The 21,325-nt window shown below is 41.5% G+C and overlaps 1 protein-coding gene across 7 annotated transcripts in view; it reads left to right on the top strand.

Moving 5' to 3' along the window:
- HDX (highly divergent homeobox) overlaps positions 1 to 21,325 on the top strand; it is a 110,284-nt gene that overhangs the window by 25,270 nt on the left and 63,689 nt on the right. For all 7 annotated transcript variants that reach the window (XM_090059081.1, XM_090059080.1, XM_090059083.1 and 4 more), the window contains 2 exons: positions 1,084 to 2,208; positions 9,879 to 9,932. In XM_090059081.1, coding sequence (XP_089915207.1) covers positions 1,084 to 2,208; positions 9,879 to 9,932 — 1,179 coding nt within the window. The remainder of the gene's footprint in view (positions 1 to 1,083; positions 2,209 to 9,878; positions 9,933 to 21,325) is intronic.

The following is a 21,325-nucleotide window of genomic DNA, read 5'->3' as shown; positions in this document are numbered from 1 at the left end:
CTCAAACCTATTAACCTATATTGTATTTGTGTAATTTGATTAATTCCTTATTAAGAGCAACTCTTAAAGTGTCTGATGTAAAAATATTCATGCTATAAATTTAACCTCTTAAAAGACTTCTTTTTAGCCGATTTGTTATTTCAGTTCTTCAGTGGAATCCCATTTAGCTAAAAACACTTTAATTTTCTGGGAATTCTTTGGTACTTTATTGGGACCCAGTTTGTGTTTTATTTATTAACTACGTAAGAGGCATTAGTGTCTTTAACAGTAGAGCTGGGGTGCTATAGCTATAATGGTCCAGGAAATATGAAAGGCAAGGATTCCATTTAGGTGAAAATCTTTTATTGGACCAACTGTATGGGGACCTGAGAGAGCTTTGTACCCAAACACTTTGTGTAGAGTCTCTCCGAACTATACAGTTAGTCCAATAAAAGATATCGCCCAAAAAACCCTAGTTTTTTGTTTTTTAGTAAGGCAGTCTTGAAAAACATCTGCTCAATTATTTAATAGTAAAGATGTTTGATAGTAAGCTGACTCCCTCACTAAAGCTGCCTCTTTCAAAAGTGCTTCAAAGTGCCAGTGCCAAAAGTCCCGTTCTCCTCCCTCTCCCCTCCCATGGTAAAAATTGAAATTGGAAGGAGTTATACATAGTACTGTATATTGCTTTCTTTCTGAATAAAAAGTTAAAGTTAAACCAAGCACAGGTAAGTGAAAGAGATAATTATAAGCTGCTACCATAATTATGTAAAGATAGTTTTAGAGCAGATAGCAAGATACGATAAATTGCATGTGCCCTTCAAAAAAAGGGGTCAAAACTGTAAATCTTTATTTGCATTTCACTGAACTTGAGGATTTGAATGAAGTGGGACCTGGATCCCCAGAACTGATTAGTTTTGGCTTTACATAATCTATCCTGTTCTCTCCTTCACAAAATCCTACTCAATTTTACTCATTTCTAAAAGATATTTATAAAAGCTTAACTTTGATCTAAAATGTGTCCTTACATCTTTTCAGACTTGAGGCCTTGATTATTAAAATAGAATTCATACTAATATTTTTCATATTAATACTCTGTATTTGCAGACTTGGGTTGGCAATAAAAGAAGAAAGATGAGCAGCAAGAATGTTGCAGAATCTGGAGGTACCTCGCCACGGACTGTATCTAGCACCCCTACAGTACTTCCAGAACCAGCAGTTAGAAATGTGGTAAACATTGCTCGATCCCAAAGCCAGCAGTCTTCTTGGACTTCCTCTAACAATGATGTAATAGTGACTGGTATATACAGTCCTGCTACTACATCTAGCAGGCAGGGCTGCACTAAACAGACTAATGTTTCAGTGACTGATATACATAAAAACTCTAGTCAGAGACCACCTGTAAAAAGTGATACAGAATTTCAGCAGCACATACCTATAGGACGACAAGCAGCATCACACTGTAAAAATGCCTCACTATTATTGGGGGAAAAAACTATAATTTTGTCAAGACAGACAAGTGTGTTGAATTCTGCAAACTCCATATACAATCACACCAGGAAAAATTATGGTGGTTCTTCAGTTCAGACTGCGGAGTTGGTATTGCCTCAGAAGCCAGTGATATGTCACAGGCCTTGTAAAGCTGAACCAATTGGATGTCAAAGGTTACAAAAACATGAACACACAGCTATTGTATCACACATCCCATCTGGACAAAGGGCTAATATTCGAGACCCTTCTTGTAGCACACAAAACTTGGAAATTCGTGAAGTTTTTTCCTTGGCAGTTACTGATCAGCCTCAAAGGATTATGGGAGGAAATACATCACAGAAACATTGTTCAGTGGAAGGCAGTTGCCTGTCCATTGCAATGGAAACGGGAGATGTTGATGATGAATATGCTAGAGAAGAAGAGTTGGCATCTATGGGTGCACAGATACAGAATTATTCAAGATTTTGTGAAAGCAGCAGTTCCCTTCGAGCAGAGAACCAAAGCACAGCTTTGCCTGGGCCAGGAAGAAACATGAGCTGCAGCTCACAGATGGTGAATGCCAGGGACTTGCCTGACAACGTACTGTATCATAACAGAGACTACCATTTGCCTCCACGGACCTCATTACATACAACATCCAGTACACTGTACAGCAGTGCTAATCCATCAAGAAGTAATTTTTCTCCTCATTTTACATCATCAAATCAACTGAGGCTCTCACAAAACCAAAACAATTACCAGGTAATCTGTAGATTTATATTTGTCTATCAGATTTTCAAGAAGAAGATGCCTTGAAAGTCAAGAAAGTAATGCATCTGGATCAAGTAAATTAATGGAATCTGATAGTACTCCTTGACACTGTTTCAGGTTTTTTCCTAGCTATTGTATACATTTCTATGAGCTGTTTATGAGGGTATGTATACACTGCAAAATAAAGGTATGATTGTTGCATATGCTAGTGTACCAGTTTTTAGTTTAGCAAAGCATGAGCAAGTGAAGACTGGATAGCATAGGCTTTTAGCACCGTTTTAGTAACAAGAGTATGTACCTAGAGTCATGGGGATTTTGTACGCTGCTTGCTGGCAGAAGCTGAAGCTTGTTGCTGGCATCTCGTAACAACTGTTACTGATTGTACCATTTTCTGCCCTTTTAAATGGCAGTTTGATGTGCAGCCTGGAAGTGCTAATTTTCCATTAATTCTCCTTTATGCCCCAAACAGCTATACATTCTTTTGCTTCCTGTCCTTCTAATTAAGGACTAGGGTTTCCTGCCAGCTAAGATGAAGGAGGGGAGAATGGTGGGTGGGGGGGTCACAGCTAATACTAGATGCAAGCGTCTAGGCCCCTAACCCTCATAGGCTAGGAACAGACATTCAAAAAGCCTGAGCCTGAATTGATTCAATCTTTGCAGGTTAGTCTGAACCAGTTTGTAACCAGATAGACATTCTCTGTGGACTGAGGAAATTCAGGCACATGCCCACAGTGGCTCAGGCTAGAAGCCAGGGGGCATTAGAATAGCCCTCCCTTCCCTTCTGCAGGGAGCTGAGCTGAGGGGGACTGCCAGGCTCTGGCAGAACCTCTGATTAGGGAAGGACTGGAGTATTGCTCAAGGGGCTGGAGTATTGTTAGACCCCAGCTCCCTGCTAATACTCTAAGGCAAGGGAGGGGAGGGGTGCATGAATCTGCTGAAGATACAGAGCTTTTCAATTTCCCTCCCTGCTTCTTTATACTGTCTGCAGCAAACTGACAGGCAAGTAAGCCAGCAGGGGGCTGATAACAGTGTTTATCACCCCATCAGCAATAGCCTCTCTCCATTAGTTCAAATTTCTTAAACAGCTTACCAGCTGACCTGTTGATTTAGCTCCAAAAAGCCCTAAGCAGTCACTGTTCTGTCTGCCTGTCCCAGTGAAATTGAAGAGATGCACACAGACACCTCTAGGCATTAGCTAGTATACCACATGCCTGGGGTCCGTGGGGCTGGGGTCTGTGATATGGGAGAGGGGGTGGGATTTCCTGTTTGAGCAGCATGGGGTGGGAAGAGACGAGGGCAAGGAGAAGTTGGGCAGACCCTGCTGTACCTGCAGTGTCTGTTGGAGCTCCAGCCAGGGAGCAGAGGGGAGAGGCCAGCCCTGCTGTGTTGCAGAGTCCCCCACCCAGCCCAGAGAGGATGCCGGGATGCTGGAGGACTCTGGTTTATCTTAAACCAGCAAGGGGTCTGGGACAGATATTGCATACACCAGTTTGACCCAAATCAGTTAAGTCTGATACTAAATTCAACCAGGTTTATCTCAAACCAGTTCCAGCCATTTTCAGATTGGTTTATGTGCACTGAATATCTGGTCTGTTACAAGTTTAAACCAGTTCCTGATCACTTAATCCAGTTCATGTGTAATGTCTGACCCATGCCATTTTTATTGCATGAGATACAAATGAGAGCATATAAATTCTCAATGTTTCATCTGATGTCCGTAAAGTAACCCCATATAGGGTTCATGATACTGAGGAGAATTAAATCCAGATTGCTGGGTAATGACAACAAAATTCAGCCCAGCAATAGTTGTAACACCATGGGACCATTACAGATCCCTTTACTGGAGAAAGGGTAATCTTGCAGGAAGCATTAGACTTGCTTTTCAAGTGGCACAACTGCTGTGCTTTCCAGCATGACGTAAAAATAGAAACCTGAGTTTAGAACCTCTTGGGTGACATTTAGGCGATAGCTTTGAGCATTTTCTCTGGAGGGCACATTGGTTTCAGCTGCTTTATTTATCAATGTAGTCTCCTGTTAGGGCATCCCAGAAGTTAGTAACTTTCAGTGCCCTCCTTTCCATCTTGTACTGTATATGGTAGTTTAAGCTCCTCAGATAAGTGCAACTGTTCATTGCAAGATGCACTCAATCTTCTGAAGGCTCATTACATGCTAACATAACCCCTGTCTAGTTTGTGGGACTTCTGTCAAAGAAACTGCAACCCTTCTTATGTGCCTGTTTTGGATACTTATGGGCAAGCAATGCTGCTCTGTTCATTTTTATCCCTTAAGAGAGAGAGCTATTCTCTCTGAGAATGATCAGTCAGCAGTTAGGTAGCTTTTATTTAAACCAAGTGCTGCTTACCAGAGAGAGAAATTAAATTTTTGAAAATAAAGAAAAGCTTGTCAAGATACACTTATTTAGTTATAGGTTGTTAAAAGCTGCAGCAGTACAGATAACAGCTTAAAAATTGATGACTTTCTGTTTCAGACTAACATGGATTTTGTTTATTGCTAATAAACGTAGCTGATGGGCATGGTTTGGCTCATAGCAGCAAAGCAGTGATAAATCTTCGAGTGTTAGCTGCTCTTTGGCTTTTGGAAACTGGTTATCAAAAGTTCTCATTAACCTATTAGAAGCTTAGGTCATTAGCAATCTGTGTATCTGGAGAAACACCTTTTTCTCCATAAACGATATTTTATGTTATATATCATTAGGATCCTCGAGTTGGTTTTTTTTTTCTACTACATAAACAGATTGGATGTTTGTAATACCGCTCAAGGATTTCAGACAATATCAGTCTGTTTCAAAGGAATCCTTTTGATCCTAGGAATGGGAGTCTCTGTGTCTTTTCCAACTAAACAGCATTTTACTATTGATTTAGTGGCTTCTTCCATAGGGGAACTCCCCTAGGAACACACTCCCCGCTTTGGGAAGACTCCTTGTGCGTAAGAACAGAATTGTTTTCCTCTTTGGAAGATGTTGCATTTGTCTGGGTAGTTGTGCCACTTCAGTCTGTCTGCAGTTCTGTGGGGTAAATTTGATTCAAATAGGAATGACCAGATCCTTATAACTTGTACAGACGTTAAGATTTTTACATCAGAAAAACTAACCGAGACGAGTTTAAAACGGAGATGAATCATACTCTAGAGTTCCTGCCCCTGCCCTATATTTCTGTTACGTCAGGAAATGAGAAGGGTCATATGCAGATGGATCCTGGTGGGTAGAGCTCAGAAAAGAAATAGTTTCTGCTTTTATATTTCTGACTCTTGTGCATTTGCTTGTGAATGTTGGCCTGGCTTTAGAATGAGCAATTCCTGAAGAGCCCACATTTGGAGAAACAGCTCTTTGCTACGTCCATGGTGAAAAATTATTTCTAAAATTATAGCTTTGAGTGCAGTAGTGTATTTTAGGGGGAGGGAAGGTAAACATGATAGCATGGCTTTGTACATGGCAGCAGTAGAACAGGTTTCCTTGATATCTTGGGAACCAGCTGAATATTGATATTTGAGCATCCTGTCACATAGTAGTGTTTCCGGACCTCTTCCAGAACACCTGGTCTGTTTTGTCCCCCCCACCCCCATCCCCAGCTCAAGTTGCCTGAGCTTACTTTCCCCACAGATATCCAGGCCCTCTGCGGCAAAGGAAAAGACATGAGGGAGGCCTGTTTTGGAGGGTGCTGCAGAGGGGACAGGCAGCTCAATATAGCTACATACTGCTCAGTCCTCCATGCTGGATCTGGCCCACAGGCTATATGTTGCCGGTCCACTTCTGTAAATCAGGGTGAAGCAAATTTATGTGGCTGTTTTCTCAAATGGACTCATGTGATAAGTATCCATCTCCAAAATATAGTTTAATGTGGGGTGGCAACATTTTTGGACAGTGCGCCAAAAACACCCTTGACTTTGATGTTGATGTGCAGGGGTGGACAGTGGGAGAACTGCAAAAGGCCCTATCCTTGTTGTGGCAGCTCAGCCCCGACCCCTTCCCTGCCATCTGCCCTGAGGCACGTGTGTCAAGCAAAATGCCTTTGCATTCCAATGCTCTGGCACCCATGCCAGGGGTTGCATACCCCTGGTTTAACATCTAAAATCAAAAGGCACGTATTTTAGAGTTTGGTTACTCTATCACCCTTGGGTAACATGTAACATAATTAAATAATGCTCCCTAGGAAGCCAGGAACCTATCCAATCCCTGGTATTTCCCTACATCGTGGAGTTCTTAGCAGAAAGATATTCATAGAGAGCTGTCAAGTCATGCCAGCATTGTGGCAAAGGGCCTGGATGTCATCCCTGTAAAATACTCCATTTCTATGAGTATTTGTAACTTAATATGACTTTTGCAAATTAAAAGTTTGTGGGAACATTAAACCAGATTTTGGTTATAGCTTTCCAATGTCTTGTTTTTCATTGCTTAGTTTTGTTTTGTTTTTTAGAAAGGCTTTGAAGAAAATGCAAAAAAGAATGTTTTTTAGACTTGTGCAATATGACGCTCCGGATATGGAGTCAATTAGTTTATTTTACTGCTCAAGTGTTGACTGATTTATCCATCAACCTGGGAATGAAAATCCTTTGTTTTAAACTCCTGGGAAATCCTCCAGATTTCATAAACAGATTAAACCTGATTGTTCAAATGCTCCACTGTTCTAACAATTGAGAGCCAGAAGTATGTGATTTGTGCCTGGATTAATTCATTACTGTCGAACACTGGTATGGCATTTTATTAACAATTAGTCATAACTCCTTAAATTGTTTCAACTAATCAAATTCATGTTATTCCAATCTAAGAATGAATTTAATAAAGTCATCAATTTTTATGTCACAAAAGGTTCTTTGCAATAATTTGAGCAGTAAATTGCTGACAAATGCATAGGCTAAACTATTAAAATAAGTAGTTGGTTTGTCTTCAGACTTCTTAAATAATAGAGGCAATTTTACCCAGTTGCATGACTTCCAGGGCTAAATTAACGTCTGCCTTCAGTGTTAGAGAAGAAAAGTCCTGTGAAATAATGCTTCTTCATGGAAAATGTGGGCTTTTTAGGTGGTTTTAAATGAACATGGGGTTCTCCTTTTTTGCTTGCATCTTCTGTGCTTTGAATGTTAAGGTTAAATCCTGTGCTATGCTATTGTGTATAATAATAATTTTGATTCATAAGAAAGTAACTTTGCAGCCAGGTGTGGCATGAATGGGATAGCATTTTAAGAGCTGAACTCTAAGGTTCACAGGTATGAGCAATACAGGTTTCCCTCGCTTTATGCTGAACATGCATTCGTGGAAAACAGCGCATAACTCGAATTTGCATACAATGTAACAAACAGGGATACATTCCAAGACCTCGACTGTACTGACCCCCAGACCCATTTCTGCCACTTTTACAAGACAATTTTGGTACTCACCAACAGCAGACAGTACACACAAGCACAGGGCACTATCATAATGGGGATGGCAACTACAGAAACATGTTTCACAGACAGCGAGAGAGGAGCACAGATGCACACGGGTGTGTGTCACTCCCAAAGTGCACCACACAAAGCAGATGACTGTGGGCTTGCACCACACTGATTGCATAAGAGTGAATTTACCTCGCATATAACAAATTTTTGGTATAAAAAGGGCATAAGAGCGAATTTTCACATACAGAACCTGCATACAGCAAGGGGAACCTGTATGTCACTTATGTCTTTTTTAAATAATTTTTTTATATAACTGGGTTTCACTTTGTTTTGCTTATGAAGACCATTGAACTAGCAAAGGTGTTAGTAAGGAATTTTGTGATTATTATTATCATTTGATAATGTAGTTTCACACAAATTGCTAATGCCATCACTAGAAGAGAATTACAATTATTTATTTACAAATACACCTTTCTCTTCCCTCCAAAATGTATCATGCAGAGACACTTTTTATTGTCAGCTTATTTCACTTATGATACAATGCTCTGTGAAGACGAGTGTCCTAGTTCTGGTGTTTAAAAATGAAGGTTTGTCTCCTTTGAGGCATCTTCAAGAGCTCCCCACTTAGGTTTCAGGCTGCCTGCCAACACTTTCCTTGTAGCAGGCACCCATGTTCCTTTCTGTCCAGACTGAGGGTTTATGTTGCTGTTCACTTTTAATTCAGTGATTATCCCAGCAGGTTCAGTATCTGGAGATCTGCTCTCTCCCAGGGACAGAGACAGAGTTAACCGGTGACCAGTCTTTTATAGAACTGCTGGTTGCTGAAGGCAAAAGCATTGCAGAGATAACGAAACAAACTGTTTACCCAGAGGCTGAGCTTACCAGGCAGGTGGATGATGCATAATAGGTGCCTGGATGACCATAAATTTCAGTTCTTTTATTTTGATGCAGGTGTCCATATGTGACTGCAGTCTGGACTCTTTTCTTTGCTTATCATTGCCCCCAGACCTCTTGAATCAGACGAAACCAGTATGTGCTGTTTTTATTAGGAGATGATTATATTGCCTGCATTAGTGATTTATTATAACTATTCCTGCCTTGGCAACTGAAAGTTCCCTAGCAAATCTATATATTGAACTCGGAATGGAACAATAAATATAAGGTTAGCTGTGCTACAGGCAGGTGTTTGTTTGTTTTTTAATCCTCCATGTATCTGCAGTATCTTTCATGGATCAGTATAACAATTTTTGAAATGTTCAAGTTTATTCGTGTCTGTCACAAAGAGAGTTGTGTGTCTTTGTATTCTTAGTGACCGTGTTTATTGTAGCACCAAAATTTGATAACGTTTCTCATGTTGAATTACGTTTTTTTTTTGTTTTTGTTTTTTTTTTTTAAGAAGTCACATTTTTTTTTTTATCCAGAGGGATTGATCAGTTATAAAGTGCTGTTCTACCCAAGTCGCATTCAGTACTTTTACCCAAAGTATTTAGTGTAAATCCCCTAAGTGGTTCAACACCATTTTTAAGAATCTTTAAAAAATTTTAAAAGCGACTCGAGGGAATAATTTTAAAAGTACACACAGCAAATCCTGTTATATTGAAGTTGGCTGTATTTCTTGTTTTTCTTCAGTTGAAAGCACTGCATGGTAAGGATCTGATGTACAGAACTGCTGAAAACCTATAGCACAGTGATGTTTATAGACTTTTGACAACACTTGGGATCAGGATTATTGTTAAGAGAGGCTTGGTTATGTATTTCGGGTATTGTGCTAACTTTTTATTGTCTATACAGTGATTCACTCTTAAACTTATTTTGACCAGTTCAGTAGAAGAAATTTGGTGCCCTTGCTGTGAAGGCTGTATGAAGGATACGTGTATGTAATGGTTTTTAAAAAGAAGCTGTTATAGGATCAGTTATTGTCATAAAGAATAAATTTAGTCCTGAAATTTTAACTCGCAGATCAGAATAAACGCTGCTTACTTTACGCACCTCTGGTCTCCAGTTAGTCAGTTAAATGACTTACATGAACATCATACATACTTTGAAAACCTATGTAAGTACTTTTCTTAAATAGGAAAGCTGTTTATACCTGACTTCTCTGTACATAAATCTCTAAACCTGAGTGTCTGTTTATGAGACTGAATATGCTCTTGAAGCTGAATTCCCTTGCAGAAGTCATGCAGAAATTATTTGCCTACTAGCTCAATATTACTGGCCAGACTAGCAAGCTGAGCCTGTTTCTTATCCATAAAACTCTTTTGTTTCCACAGATTTCAGGAAACCTTACTGTGCCTTGGATTACAGGTTGTTCCAGAAAAAGAGCAGTAAGTATATTTCACTTGAAGCAGCTAGTGGGCCAAGTGAAGAGGTGGAAATAATCATTTAAGGGTTTTTGTTGGGTTTTTTTAAATGCCCTCTGAAAAACAAATTGCATTCTGTGATTAAAACAGTTTTTTTTTAATTGTTAGTAATATTCACAAATGGTGTATTGCAAATAAAACCACTAAGCAACAACACTGATTGTTGTAAGATTGTTTTAAAAGTTAAAGACCAAAGGGTAAGATCTTGGATCCAGTCTTGTGACCCTTACCGATATTGTAGTTCCGTTAGCTTGAATGGGATTATTTATGAATCCCTTGAGAATGGTGTTCTCATGTATAAGAACTTTAAGATTTGAGTCGATTAATGTGACTTGTATTAAAAATGAAACAATAGTTGGTTTTGACCCAAAAATTCAGAGTGGAAAAACTAAACCTATAAGAGGACAAATGTTGTGTTAGTCAGACTGTGTGTACATATATAATATAAAATGCATGAGGAATAGATTTTAGTCCAACTGTGTAGCGGTTATCTTGGGTGTAATTTTATCTGTCTGCTCTTTTTTTTTTTTTTTTTAAATACACTTGTTCATTAGGCAAAATCTATTTAGATTGGTGTCCTGAAGCCAAAAGTCAATTAAAAATAGCATGAAGCTATAAAACTTTTCTTGGAAAGTTCATTTCTTTCAAACCTTCCCAACTCAAAGTTATTTTTCCATACTACTAATAATATAAGAGCAGTAAAAATGTTTTCTCACAGTTTACATGTGGAGGGGTTCTGAGTGATGAAATATTACAAATCCAGTATTCATAAAATTGTCTATTTAGGTTAAATGGGTATTTTTACATCTTTTAAAGTATAAAGTCAAAGGTAGTAATTCAGGTAACATTTCTCCAAAATTAAAGAAAAATCTTGCTGTGATAAAGATTCTAGAAATTTTACACCTGAAATAGACCTTAAGATATCATAAAGTCCTGTTCTCTCCTCTGAGTGAAGGATCAAGGATACATGGATTATTTGAGAGGTTTGGGGTTTTTCTTCACTGCCCCCCCCAACCTGCTCCTTTAAAATTCCAGTGACAAAACACTTTCATTAGGCAATCTGTTCAGTGCTCTGCTATCTGTAGAGTTAGAAAGTGGATTTTTTTTTTTATTTTAATAGCTAACCTAAATCTCTCTTGCTGCAAATTAAGCCAATTACTGCTTGTCCTGCCCTTGGTGGATGTGGAGAAGTAGTGATTACTGTCCTCCTTTTTTAATAACCTTTTAAGTAACTGGAAGGTTATCTTTTCCTTCCCAGACTTCTGTCTTCTAGATTCAGTAATTCTAGCTCTTTCAGTCTCTCCTTCATATATCATGAATGACAAAACTGTAGTAGTTTTTTGTTGCCCTCCACACTACTTTTCTCATGAATTTCTCATGATTTGTTCTTGGTAAAGCCATGCTGGCTGGTTTTTATCTTAGCCCTTGGTTTCTGGTGGAGTGAGAGTTGAATAATTTTTTTTTTCAATATCTTTCTGGGTATCGGAATTAAACAGACATCTCTCGTTATCTTTCTCTCTTACATTGTTACATGTTTTTTTTTAAGCTAAGTATTATGTTAACTCTTAGTAAGTTCACTGAGACCTCACCAATTCCCAGGAATTCTCAAAGATAATAGCTAATAGTTCAGATTGCCTTAGCTAATAATAATTGTAGAATAAATTTCCTTGGTCCTCCATCTAACTTATCTAAATGTGTTTTGCCTTCTCTCTCTGTATTCAGGCCTATGCTTCAATCAACTTGCTGATTTTAAACTAATAAATTTGTCATAAGGTCACATCCAATCTTGTTGATGAAGAGTGAGGCAAAAAAAGGCAAAGGACATTAGCCACCTTTGTCCTCCGTTATTTGTTTGCATCCTCTCAAGTGGCCCTGTATTTTATTTTGCTCTCTTAATTTTCTTTTCTGTTCTACATCTGTTGCTAGGCTGAGTTGTGAAAGTTATTAGTTTTTTCACTTAACATAGACTTCTTTCCTATTTTGGGCGTATGGCATTTTAAAATATCAAGATGATACGGTTATTAATAATATGGACTCTCTGAAAATGTTAAGCTGAATAATTTAAAGTTTTTTGGTAGTTTTGTGGGCTTTTCTTTAGAACAAACTTACTGAAGTCTTTACTAGAACATTTTGCTTTAAATTGTGTTTATCATTTGGAATAGAAACTAGTGCTAGGAACATGGAAGCAGAAAGAGGGCAGTATGCATTGTGGTATTTAGGAGGGTCTCTATGTTATGTTGAGGGTGAAATAGCAAGGAAGTAGCTCCTTAATTGGAAACTGGGTTATGTATAACAAGAGTAAAAGATCAGATTTTGGTACATGGAGTAATTTGGACAAACTTCTGAGATAGTGGTAATATATCCTTTGTACAGTTTGTGGCATAGCACAATATGTAAAATATGAGCTTATTTCATATTTAGTAATTTTGTCCATAATATAGAAAAGGTATGTCTGTAGAGTTCCTGGGATAAAGTAACATGTTTATAGATAGAGGAGAGAGAAGTTGAAAGTTATTTCTTTTAGTTCCACAACCAGTTAACTTGGAGATTTGTCTTCCTCGCTTTGTATTTAGAAAAGAAGAAATAGTAGATTCCATTTAATGAAATATCCAGCTTGATAGCATCTGTTTCATAGTTGGTAGGGTTGGAAGGGATCTAAGCAGATCATCTAGTCCAACCCCTGCCATGGACAGGAAGGGATGCTGTGGTCAAACGACCCCGGCTAGGTGGGTGTTTAGCCTCCGTTTGAAGACCCCCATGGTAGGGGTGAGCACCACTTCCCTTGGAAGTTGGTTCCAGCTCCTAGCCACCCTGACGGGTAAGTAGTGCCTCCTGATGCCTAGCCTGAATCTACTCTGTCAACTTATGGCCATTGTTCCTTGTTACCCCTGGTAGTGTTCAGAGGAACAGGGACTCCCATTGTCTTCTGGTCTCCCTTGACAAGTTTATAAGCAGCCACTAGATCCCCCCTCAGCCTTCTCTTGTGGAGGCTGAACAGATTCAGGTTCTGTAGCCTCTGCTTGTAGGGCCTGCCCTGCTGCCCCCTGATCATGCAAGTGGCCCTCCTCTGGACCCTCTCCATGTTGTCCACATCCCTCCTGAAGGGCAGCGCCCAGAACTGGATGCAGTACTCCAACTGTGGCCTGACCAATGTCACATAGAAGGGGAGGATCACCTCCTTGGACCTGCTTGTGATGCATCTGTGGATGCTATTGTTTTCAGATATATCAAGTATTTTATTAATTTAAAATTGAAGTGGCTCATTTTGTAGCAGCTGTTAGCCCCTTTCATAAGAATCTTCCAAAACTTGTTTTTTTCTTAACCTTGCCTTAATAAAGCTATGTATGCATGCATGGTTTGTGTGTTTTATATCTGTAAATTTTTTGCCACAACTGTGTGATCTTGGACTCATCTTCCCTGAAGTATTTGCTCAGAATATGACAGAATTATTCTCACTTGAATAAAAGTAGTAATGCTGCCAAATAATACAAACTGTGCTTGGGTGTTCACAGCCCAGAATATTTGCCTCCACTTACCAGCTTGAGCGTCAGTTGTTGTAGTCAAGCTTCAGTGCATGTTTTCTGATGGGCCAGCTAACTTAAATTTAAAGCACCTTTTACCATATTAAAGATTTGTGTATGAAAGGAGTTTGGTTTAGGGGCAATATCCGAGTTGTGCTTTACATCATTCCAGCAAGCCCCTTGTTTCCTGAGTGGTGGTCAAGTATACACTCCAAAAAATAAATCTGTGAATCAAACCAAACTGCTGCAGCTTTTCCTTGGCTTTATTACTATTGTAATTGCTTTATGCTGTCTGGCATCACTTTCCTTTGGAACAGCCATGTTCCATAAATGCTGTGTCAGGATGTAGTATGTTCGTGTAGGTGCGTCTGAGAGTTTCATTTGGGACTGTTGAAGTAGTCCCTAGATTTAAACCTTACTGAGTGGTAGCAGGGCATACTAAGTAAAAGCTCTTGACTCTAGCTGTTTGTTTTCTCCATTTATTAAACAACCCATCTGCTCTCAACACTGAGGCTTGGCTTCTTTCTCCTAATAAACTGTTTTCTAAAGGATAGGAAGGTGAGAGGCTGTTTTAACAATGTTGGTTTTAATAGTCTGTATGTCCCTGTTTTGGTTTTACCTCACCACACAAAGAAATTAATCTGTTTTTTGCAACAGTTTTCATAATTTATAGTAGTCAGTTTCAGAAACAACATAATAATGAGAAACTTAAAATCTGCTGTTAACAATTCTTTCTGTAGTTAGATTGCAATAAAATTTCAGCCATTGGAGTTATTATGATGCACTGATGTCACTAAAGAGCAACTGGCAAACCCAGTGGAGTGAAAAATAGCATTGCACAGCTCTTCAGAAGTGCAGAATAAGACTTAAAAAATAAAGAAAAGGAAGAAAGAAAAGAGGTCCTGCTAATAGAAAGGGCAGCATAGGCTGCTCTATTGGAGCTCTCTCAGAATGAAACATTTATACCTGTAATTCGCATCCTTTTTTTTTTACAGTAATTGTAGGAATTTCTTTTCCTACATCTTAAATAATTTTAAGTAAGTAATCCTTCCTCTTTTTTTTTTATTTCTGCTTTGTACTAGTTGTTTATATAAACTAAAAATATACGGTTTGATTTTATCTTGCATTGCAAGAAATGAAATGTGCTGATACGAAGTCATACTTCCTTTTTTTTGTAGCTATACAATAACTGCAGTCCTCCCTGGAAATACAATGATATCCAGAAACTTTAAGTGCCCTATTTTGCTGTTAATTTTGTGATGGTGTTTAAATAGCCTGAATCCATGCCATTGAAGATGCTTTGAAAGCAGTTTTAGACTGATGCAGACTTAGTAGTTTAATGAATGACAGCAATTTCCATCTTTCTCATCTCTGAATTTGCACAAGGCATATTATATTCAATGAGGTTGGAGAGAAGAATAAGGTAATTTATATTTGTCTGAACACGTGCTAGAAAACTAAAATCTTGTTTTATATTCCAGAAGTTAAAGATGGAGATTTTGGTTTTATTAATCCAACGCACAGCTGAATTGTAGAGTTGTTGGGCCATGAGTGGGAGGTTGTTAGTTTTGAAAACAGAATGAAACTGTTGGGGGTTTATAGCATTTCAGAAGGATCTAGGGGCAGTCTGTATACTCTGACTTTAACACTAATTTAAATATATTGCTTTTGAAATCATTTATAGTTAAAGTTGATGAAATTCCTTTCTCCTTGTCTGGATACAGTTTTGTCAGTATAAAATCATGTTAAGTCAGGTTAGCTTTATAACATCACTATTGACTAATTCTGCTTAGAAACAAAGTTGGATCAATAAAAAAACCTGCAAGAAATTGTTCACCTGAACAAACCCACAGTGCAAAATGAGGATGAGGACACTGGCTGAACATTAGGCAGAAATGGTCAACCATGTCAGCAGTATTAATTTCTGTTTCACAGTTATCAACTTTTTTCAGAGGTCAGTCCTATAATACCACTGTAGAGTTTGTTCCCTGAGACAGAATTAATGAAGGACATAACCAACCTGGCAAAATGCATCACTCTTTACTTCAAATAAGACAAGAAATGTTGCTCTATACCAAACAAATGCCTGGTGGGGGGGGGGGTTCTGTGTTTTGGAATTTTCTTTGGGCTTAGATTCATAGATGTAGGGTCAGAAGGGACCTTGTAGATCTTCTAGTCCGACCCCCTGCCCTGGGAAGGAGAGAAAACTGGGCTCATAGTTTCATAGTAGCTAGAGTCAAGGTGGACCTGAACAGATCGTCTAGCCTGACCCCCTGCCACAAGCAGGAATGAATGCTGGGTTCACAAGACCTCAGACAGGTGATTATCCAACCTCCTCTTCAATTTGCTCAAGGTAGGGGTAAGGACCATTTCCCTGGGAAGTTGGGTCCAGATTTTGGCCACCCTAACTGTAAAATATTGCCTTCTGATCGCTAACCTAAACCTGTTCTCCATCAGCTTATTACCATTGTTCCTTGTCACCCCAGATGGTGCTGGGGAGAAAAGGGCTCTACCTATTTGCTGTTGATCTCCCCTGATGAGTTTGTAGACAGCGACCAGGTCCTCCCTCAGCCTCTTCTTGCTGAGGCTGAACAGGTTCAGGTCCCTCAGTCTCTCCTCATAGGGACTGTCCTGCTGCCCTCTCACCAAGCAGGTGGCCCTCCTCTGAACCCTCTCCAGGCTGGCCTCATCGTTTTTAAAGTGTGACGCCCAGTACTGGACACAGTACTCCACCTGCGGCCTGACCAAAGTCGCACAGAGGGGGAGTATCACCTCTCTGGACCAGCTTGAGATGCATCTTTGGATGCATGACAAGGTATGGCTGGTCTTGCTGGCTGTGGTCTGGCCTCATGTTCATCTTGAAGTCAATAATGACACCAAGATCCCGTTCTGTCTGTGTGCCTGTAGTATGCTGTGGATTCCTTCTCCCAAGGTGCAGCACCCTGCATTTGAACCCCATCCTGTTCTCATCTGCCCACTTTTGTAGTCTGTCTAAATCTATTTGTAGCTTCTCTCCCTTCAAGTGTGTCCACCTCGCCCCACATCTTAGTGTCATCAGCAGATTTGGACAGCGTGCTTTCCACTCCCTCATTCAAGTTGCTGATGAAGATGTTAAACAGTGCATGCCTGAGGACCAAGCCCTGGGGACTCGAATGACCCCAGTTAGGTAAAAGTCAAGACTCCTCTTAAAGACCCCCAAGGTAGGAGCCAGCACCACTTCCCTTGGAAGTTGGTTGCAGATCCTAGCCACCCTGACTGTGAAGTAATGCCTTCTAATGTCTAGTACAAACCTAGTCTCTAACAACTTATGGCCATTATTCCTTGTTATTCCAGGAGGCGCTCGGCGGTATATGGTCTCTCCCAATCCCCGCTGGTTCCCCATAGTAAGTTTTATAGACGGCCAGCAGGTCCCCCCTCAGCCTTCTCTTGCAAAGGCTTAATGGGTTAAGGTCCCATAGCTTCTTGTAGGGTCTGTCCTGCTGTCCCTGGATCATGCGAGTGGCCCTCCTTTGAGCCCTCTGAATGCTGTCCACTTTCCTCCTGAAGTGCGGTTCCCAGAACTGGACACAGTACTCCAGCTGCGGCCTAACCAGTGTCACCTAGAGGGGGAGGATCACCTCCTTGGCCCTGCTTGTGATGTATCTGTGGATGCATGACAAAGTACATTTAGCCCTACTGACTGTTTCCTTGCATTGTCGGCCCATGTTCATCTTGGAGTCAGTAATGACTCCAAGATCTCTTTTTGCCACTTTGCTTTCGAGAAGGGAGTTCCCAGCCTATAGGTATGCTTCTGGTTCCTACTGCCCAAGTGCAGCACCCTGCACTTGTAAGTATTGAATCCCATCCTATTTTCATTTGCCCACCCCTGTAACTTGTCCAGGTCCTGCTGTAATCTGTCCTTCCCTTCTGACATGTCCACCTCACCCCAGGTCTTGGTGTCATCTGTGAATTTAAGCAGGGTGCTTTTCACCCCGTCATCCAAGTTGCTAATAAAGAAATTGAACAGTGCGGGCCCAAGGACTGAGCCCTGGGAGACTCAGCTGCCCACTTCCCTCCAGGTTGAATATGACTCATCCACCACCACTCTCTGAGTAAGACTGCTCAGCCAATTTGCAATCCATCTGACTGTGTAGGCATCAATGCCACAGTCACCTAGCTTTTTAATGAGAATGGCATGCAAGACAGTGTCAAAGGCCTTCCTGAAGTCCAGAAAGGCTACATCCACCACGACACCACGATATCCAATGATTTTGTGACCTGATCATAGAAAGCAATCAGGTTTGTCTGACAGGACCTGCCCCTAATGAAATCATGCTGGTTGCCCTTGAGCATCATCCCCGCTGCTGGCCCATCACAGATGTGCTCCTTGATAATCTTCTCAAAGAACTCCCACAGGATTGAAGTAAGTCTAATGGGCCTATAGTTGCCCTGGTAAAGTGCTTGTAAAGCTGTGCCAGGGGCCCCACGATAACACCTGCTAATTCGCTCAACGCTCTGGGGTGGAGAATATCTGGACCTGCTGATTTGGATGTGTCCAGACCCTCCAGATGTTCCCTAACTTGGTCCTCCCTGACCCTAGGCCTGGTGGAGTTTCTCCTGAATCTCGGTAGGGGAGTCCCTGTCCCTGTACAAGAAAATGGAGGCAAAGAAATTGTTAAAGAGGTCTGCTTTCTCCTCTAATGTAACCACCAGATTGCCAAGCATATCCGGCAGGGACCCCACATTAACCGGTGCCCTTTTCATGCTCCGTATGTATTTAAAAAATGACTGTTTGTCATCCTTGATGCTAGCCCTAGTTCTGTATCTGCCTAAGCTTTCCTAACAGACCCGAGTGGTGGAGGTATACTCCTCTTTGGTGATGGCCCCTCCCTTCCACTGGGTGTACGCCTCCTTTTTGGCAGTCGGACATTCCCAAATGCCCTTGGTGAGCCAGGCAGGCTCTTGGGCACTCTTGCCACCTTTGCTTCTCGTTGAGATTGTCGCCCCTTGGGCTCTGAGTATTGTCTCCTTAAGGAATGACCACCCAGTTCCCCTACTCTCCAGGACCCCAGTGCCTCTCCCACTAATCTCAACTCACTGAAGCTTGCCTTCTTGAAGTCAAGGGCTACTGCCTTACTGCAGACACCTGTGCTGGATGGTGAATTCCAGCAAGTGATGATTCCTATCGCCCAGGTGGTCGAGGACTTGGAGTCCCCTCACTAAGTCGTCTCCTGTGGCCAGGACCAGGTCCAGCAGGGCATTCCACCTGATGGGACTGTGCACCTCCTGGGTTAAGTGGAGGTCCTGTATCTCGGCCAGGAACCTCCGTGAGTGGTCAAACCTGGCTGACTGCTCCTCCCAGCAGATGTGCGGGTAATTTAGATCACCCATGACAACTACATCCCTTGCCTTAAGTGCCACTGTGAGTTGGCCCGAGAATTTGGGGTCCAGCTCTTCCCCTTTGTTGGGAGGTCTGTAGTAGACCCCTACTGTTAAGTCTCTTCCCCCATAACCCCCCTGTATCCTGACCCAGAGCACTTCAGCCTGCCCATCCTCAGACCCCATCCCACTGGTTGAGGATGTGCGTTGCTCTTTGACATAGAGCGCCACACCCTTGCCTTTCTTCCCCATTCTATCCTGCCTGTATAGTCTATAGCCCCTAATGTTAACTGCCCAGTCATGGGATGAATTCCACCAGGTTTCTGTGAGCCTTACTATGTCTGGGTTTGAACTAGCTATCCAGAGTGCAAGTTCCTCCTGCTTATTCCCCATACTACGAGCATTGGTGTAGAGGCATTTAAGGCGTTGAATTGATGCATGTGCCACCCCCTGATTCCCAGGACTATCTGGATCCCTGTTGCTTACCTGGGTACTCCTTGTGCACATCATCTGTCTTGGTTGGGAGGTGTCCCCAAGTCCTTCTGTGGTCCCATGCTCCGGCAAAGCTAGTTTAAAGCGTGCTGCTTGAGATCAGCCAACCTGGAAGAAAAGACACACTTGCCTTTAGGAGAGAGGTGTACCCCATCCCACCCAAGCAAGTCCCCTGCGGAACCTGAGGCCTGCCTGGCAGCACCAACTCCATAACTGCCAGTTGACCTCACCAATGCAGGCCTCGTGTCGCTGTCCATGCCTACTCACCGGGAGAATACCATCTGTGCCCCGTCTCCTTGAGCTTGGCTTCCAGGGCCTCTAAGTCCTTCATGATGCGGTCTGGGTTGCCTCTGGCCACGTCATTTATTCCCACATGGATGAGAACCATGGGGTACTTGCCTGAGGGTTGACTGTAGGCCAGGATCCTCTCTGTGATGTCCTGAATCCAAACCCGAGGCATGAAGCAGACCTCTTGTGCCATGGGATCGGGTCGGCAGATAGGTCCCTCCATTCCCCTTAGGATGAAGTCCCCAGTGACAAGGACCCACTGTTTCTTCCTCCTGATGTTCCTTCTCTGCGCCGTCTGTGTCTTGCATGGAGTGACATCATCTCTGCTGGAGGCACCCCTTTGTCCTTCTCCATCACAGCTGCCAGGGCCTTGTATCTGTTCCCCAGTTGTACCTGGGGAGCCTGCAGCACGCTAACCCGAGCAGCCCTGGATCTGGTGTATACCTTCTGCCACTCCTGTGTTGAACGTGTCTTGGGTCAGAGTCCTGTTTAGTGTTCAGGTTCCCTATTCTACATGTGGCTTCTCTCAATCATGGTCTCTCTGCAGATGACTTATATTGTCAAATGATTCATCGTTCTGTGCCAATCATTGCTGTAAAGTAATCCATATCCTCTTGCCATATGATCCATTGCCTGTTTCCCAGGCAATTGGCCATACTGGTTCTTTGGTAAACCAAATCTGCTTCCATATGAGCAAAGGACCCTCATGATACATCCATTGTTAGTCATGTATTGCTACCCTTTCTGGTGCCGAATAGGGGTAAAGGAACAGGCAGGCTAGCTTCACCATCAGAGTGGAGTTTGTAGAAAGAGACTATTTGCGTATCAGATGCAATAAATGGTCTGTTCACAGGTTTCCTGAATTATCATTCTAGAGTTTTTAGTTTTTTCAAGCTTTACATACAGTTAGGAACAGATTTAGCTGTGTGACATGTTTCCCCCCAGGTATGTAGGGATTCTGAGTGGAAGATTCTGTGCCCCTATCTCCATTTTCTTGAAAGTACCTGTGCTTGGTAATCTCTCTGCCTTAACAGTTGAAAAAGGTACTGAGCTGTGTTAGTCTGAGGTCAATCAAAAGGCAGGGTGAGGTGACACTTTAGAGATTAACTGGTTTGGGGAACCATAAGCTTTTGTGGGTGATGGTACCTAATGCTTTTGTAGGGAATAGCCTATTTCTAATGCCTTTCAGAACTAGTCAGTCTCTAAAGTGCCACCCTGTTCTGTCTTCTGCTTAAGAGATTGACGTTTACATGGTTGGACTGTTTATTAGAAGGAACTGCAATGCATGATGGCTTCTGTGGGAGAACTGCCATGCAGCATTATAAACCCGATCTCCAGATATACATATCCGTTACAGAGAGCGAACATAGATGGAGGTTTTTAATCCCAACTCTGAAACAAGACCTGATGGGTTCTTTGGATATGCAGTATGATTGCTGGTCTGGCAGAGCACTAATGGCTCAACATGCCTTCAGTGTTTGAGAAAATGAGAGCAGCCATCTGGAATGAAAAAAAGTAACAACTGAAAATGTTATAGGTTTCAGTAATGCTTATGGCCACAAGTTGACCTGTCCCTATCCATAAAGGAACCGGAAGTAAATCCTGCTTCCAATGGTTGCATGTCATTTAGAAAGCTTTAAAAAGTTACTATGGGGAGCTTGGAGTTGTTTCTTCTAAAAGCAAGAATTAAAACCATTT

The sequence above is a fragment of the Crocodylus siamensis genome, chromosome 8 (genome assembly GCF_052110815.1).
Source record: "Crocodylus siamensis isolate JL-2025a chromosome 8, ASM5211081v1, whole genome shotgun sequence".
NCBI classification, from domain to species: Eukaryota; Metazoa; Chordata; order Crocodylia; family Crocodylidae; genus Crocodylus; species Crocodylus siamensis.
Note: the sequence above shows the minus strand (reverse complement) of the source record. Positions and strands in the feature narration are given on the sequence as shown.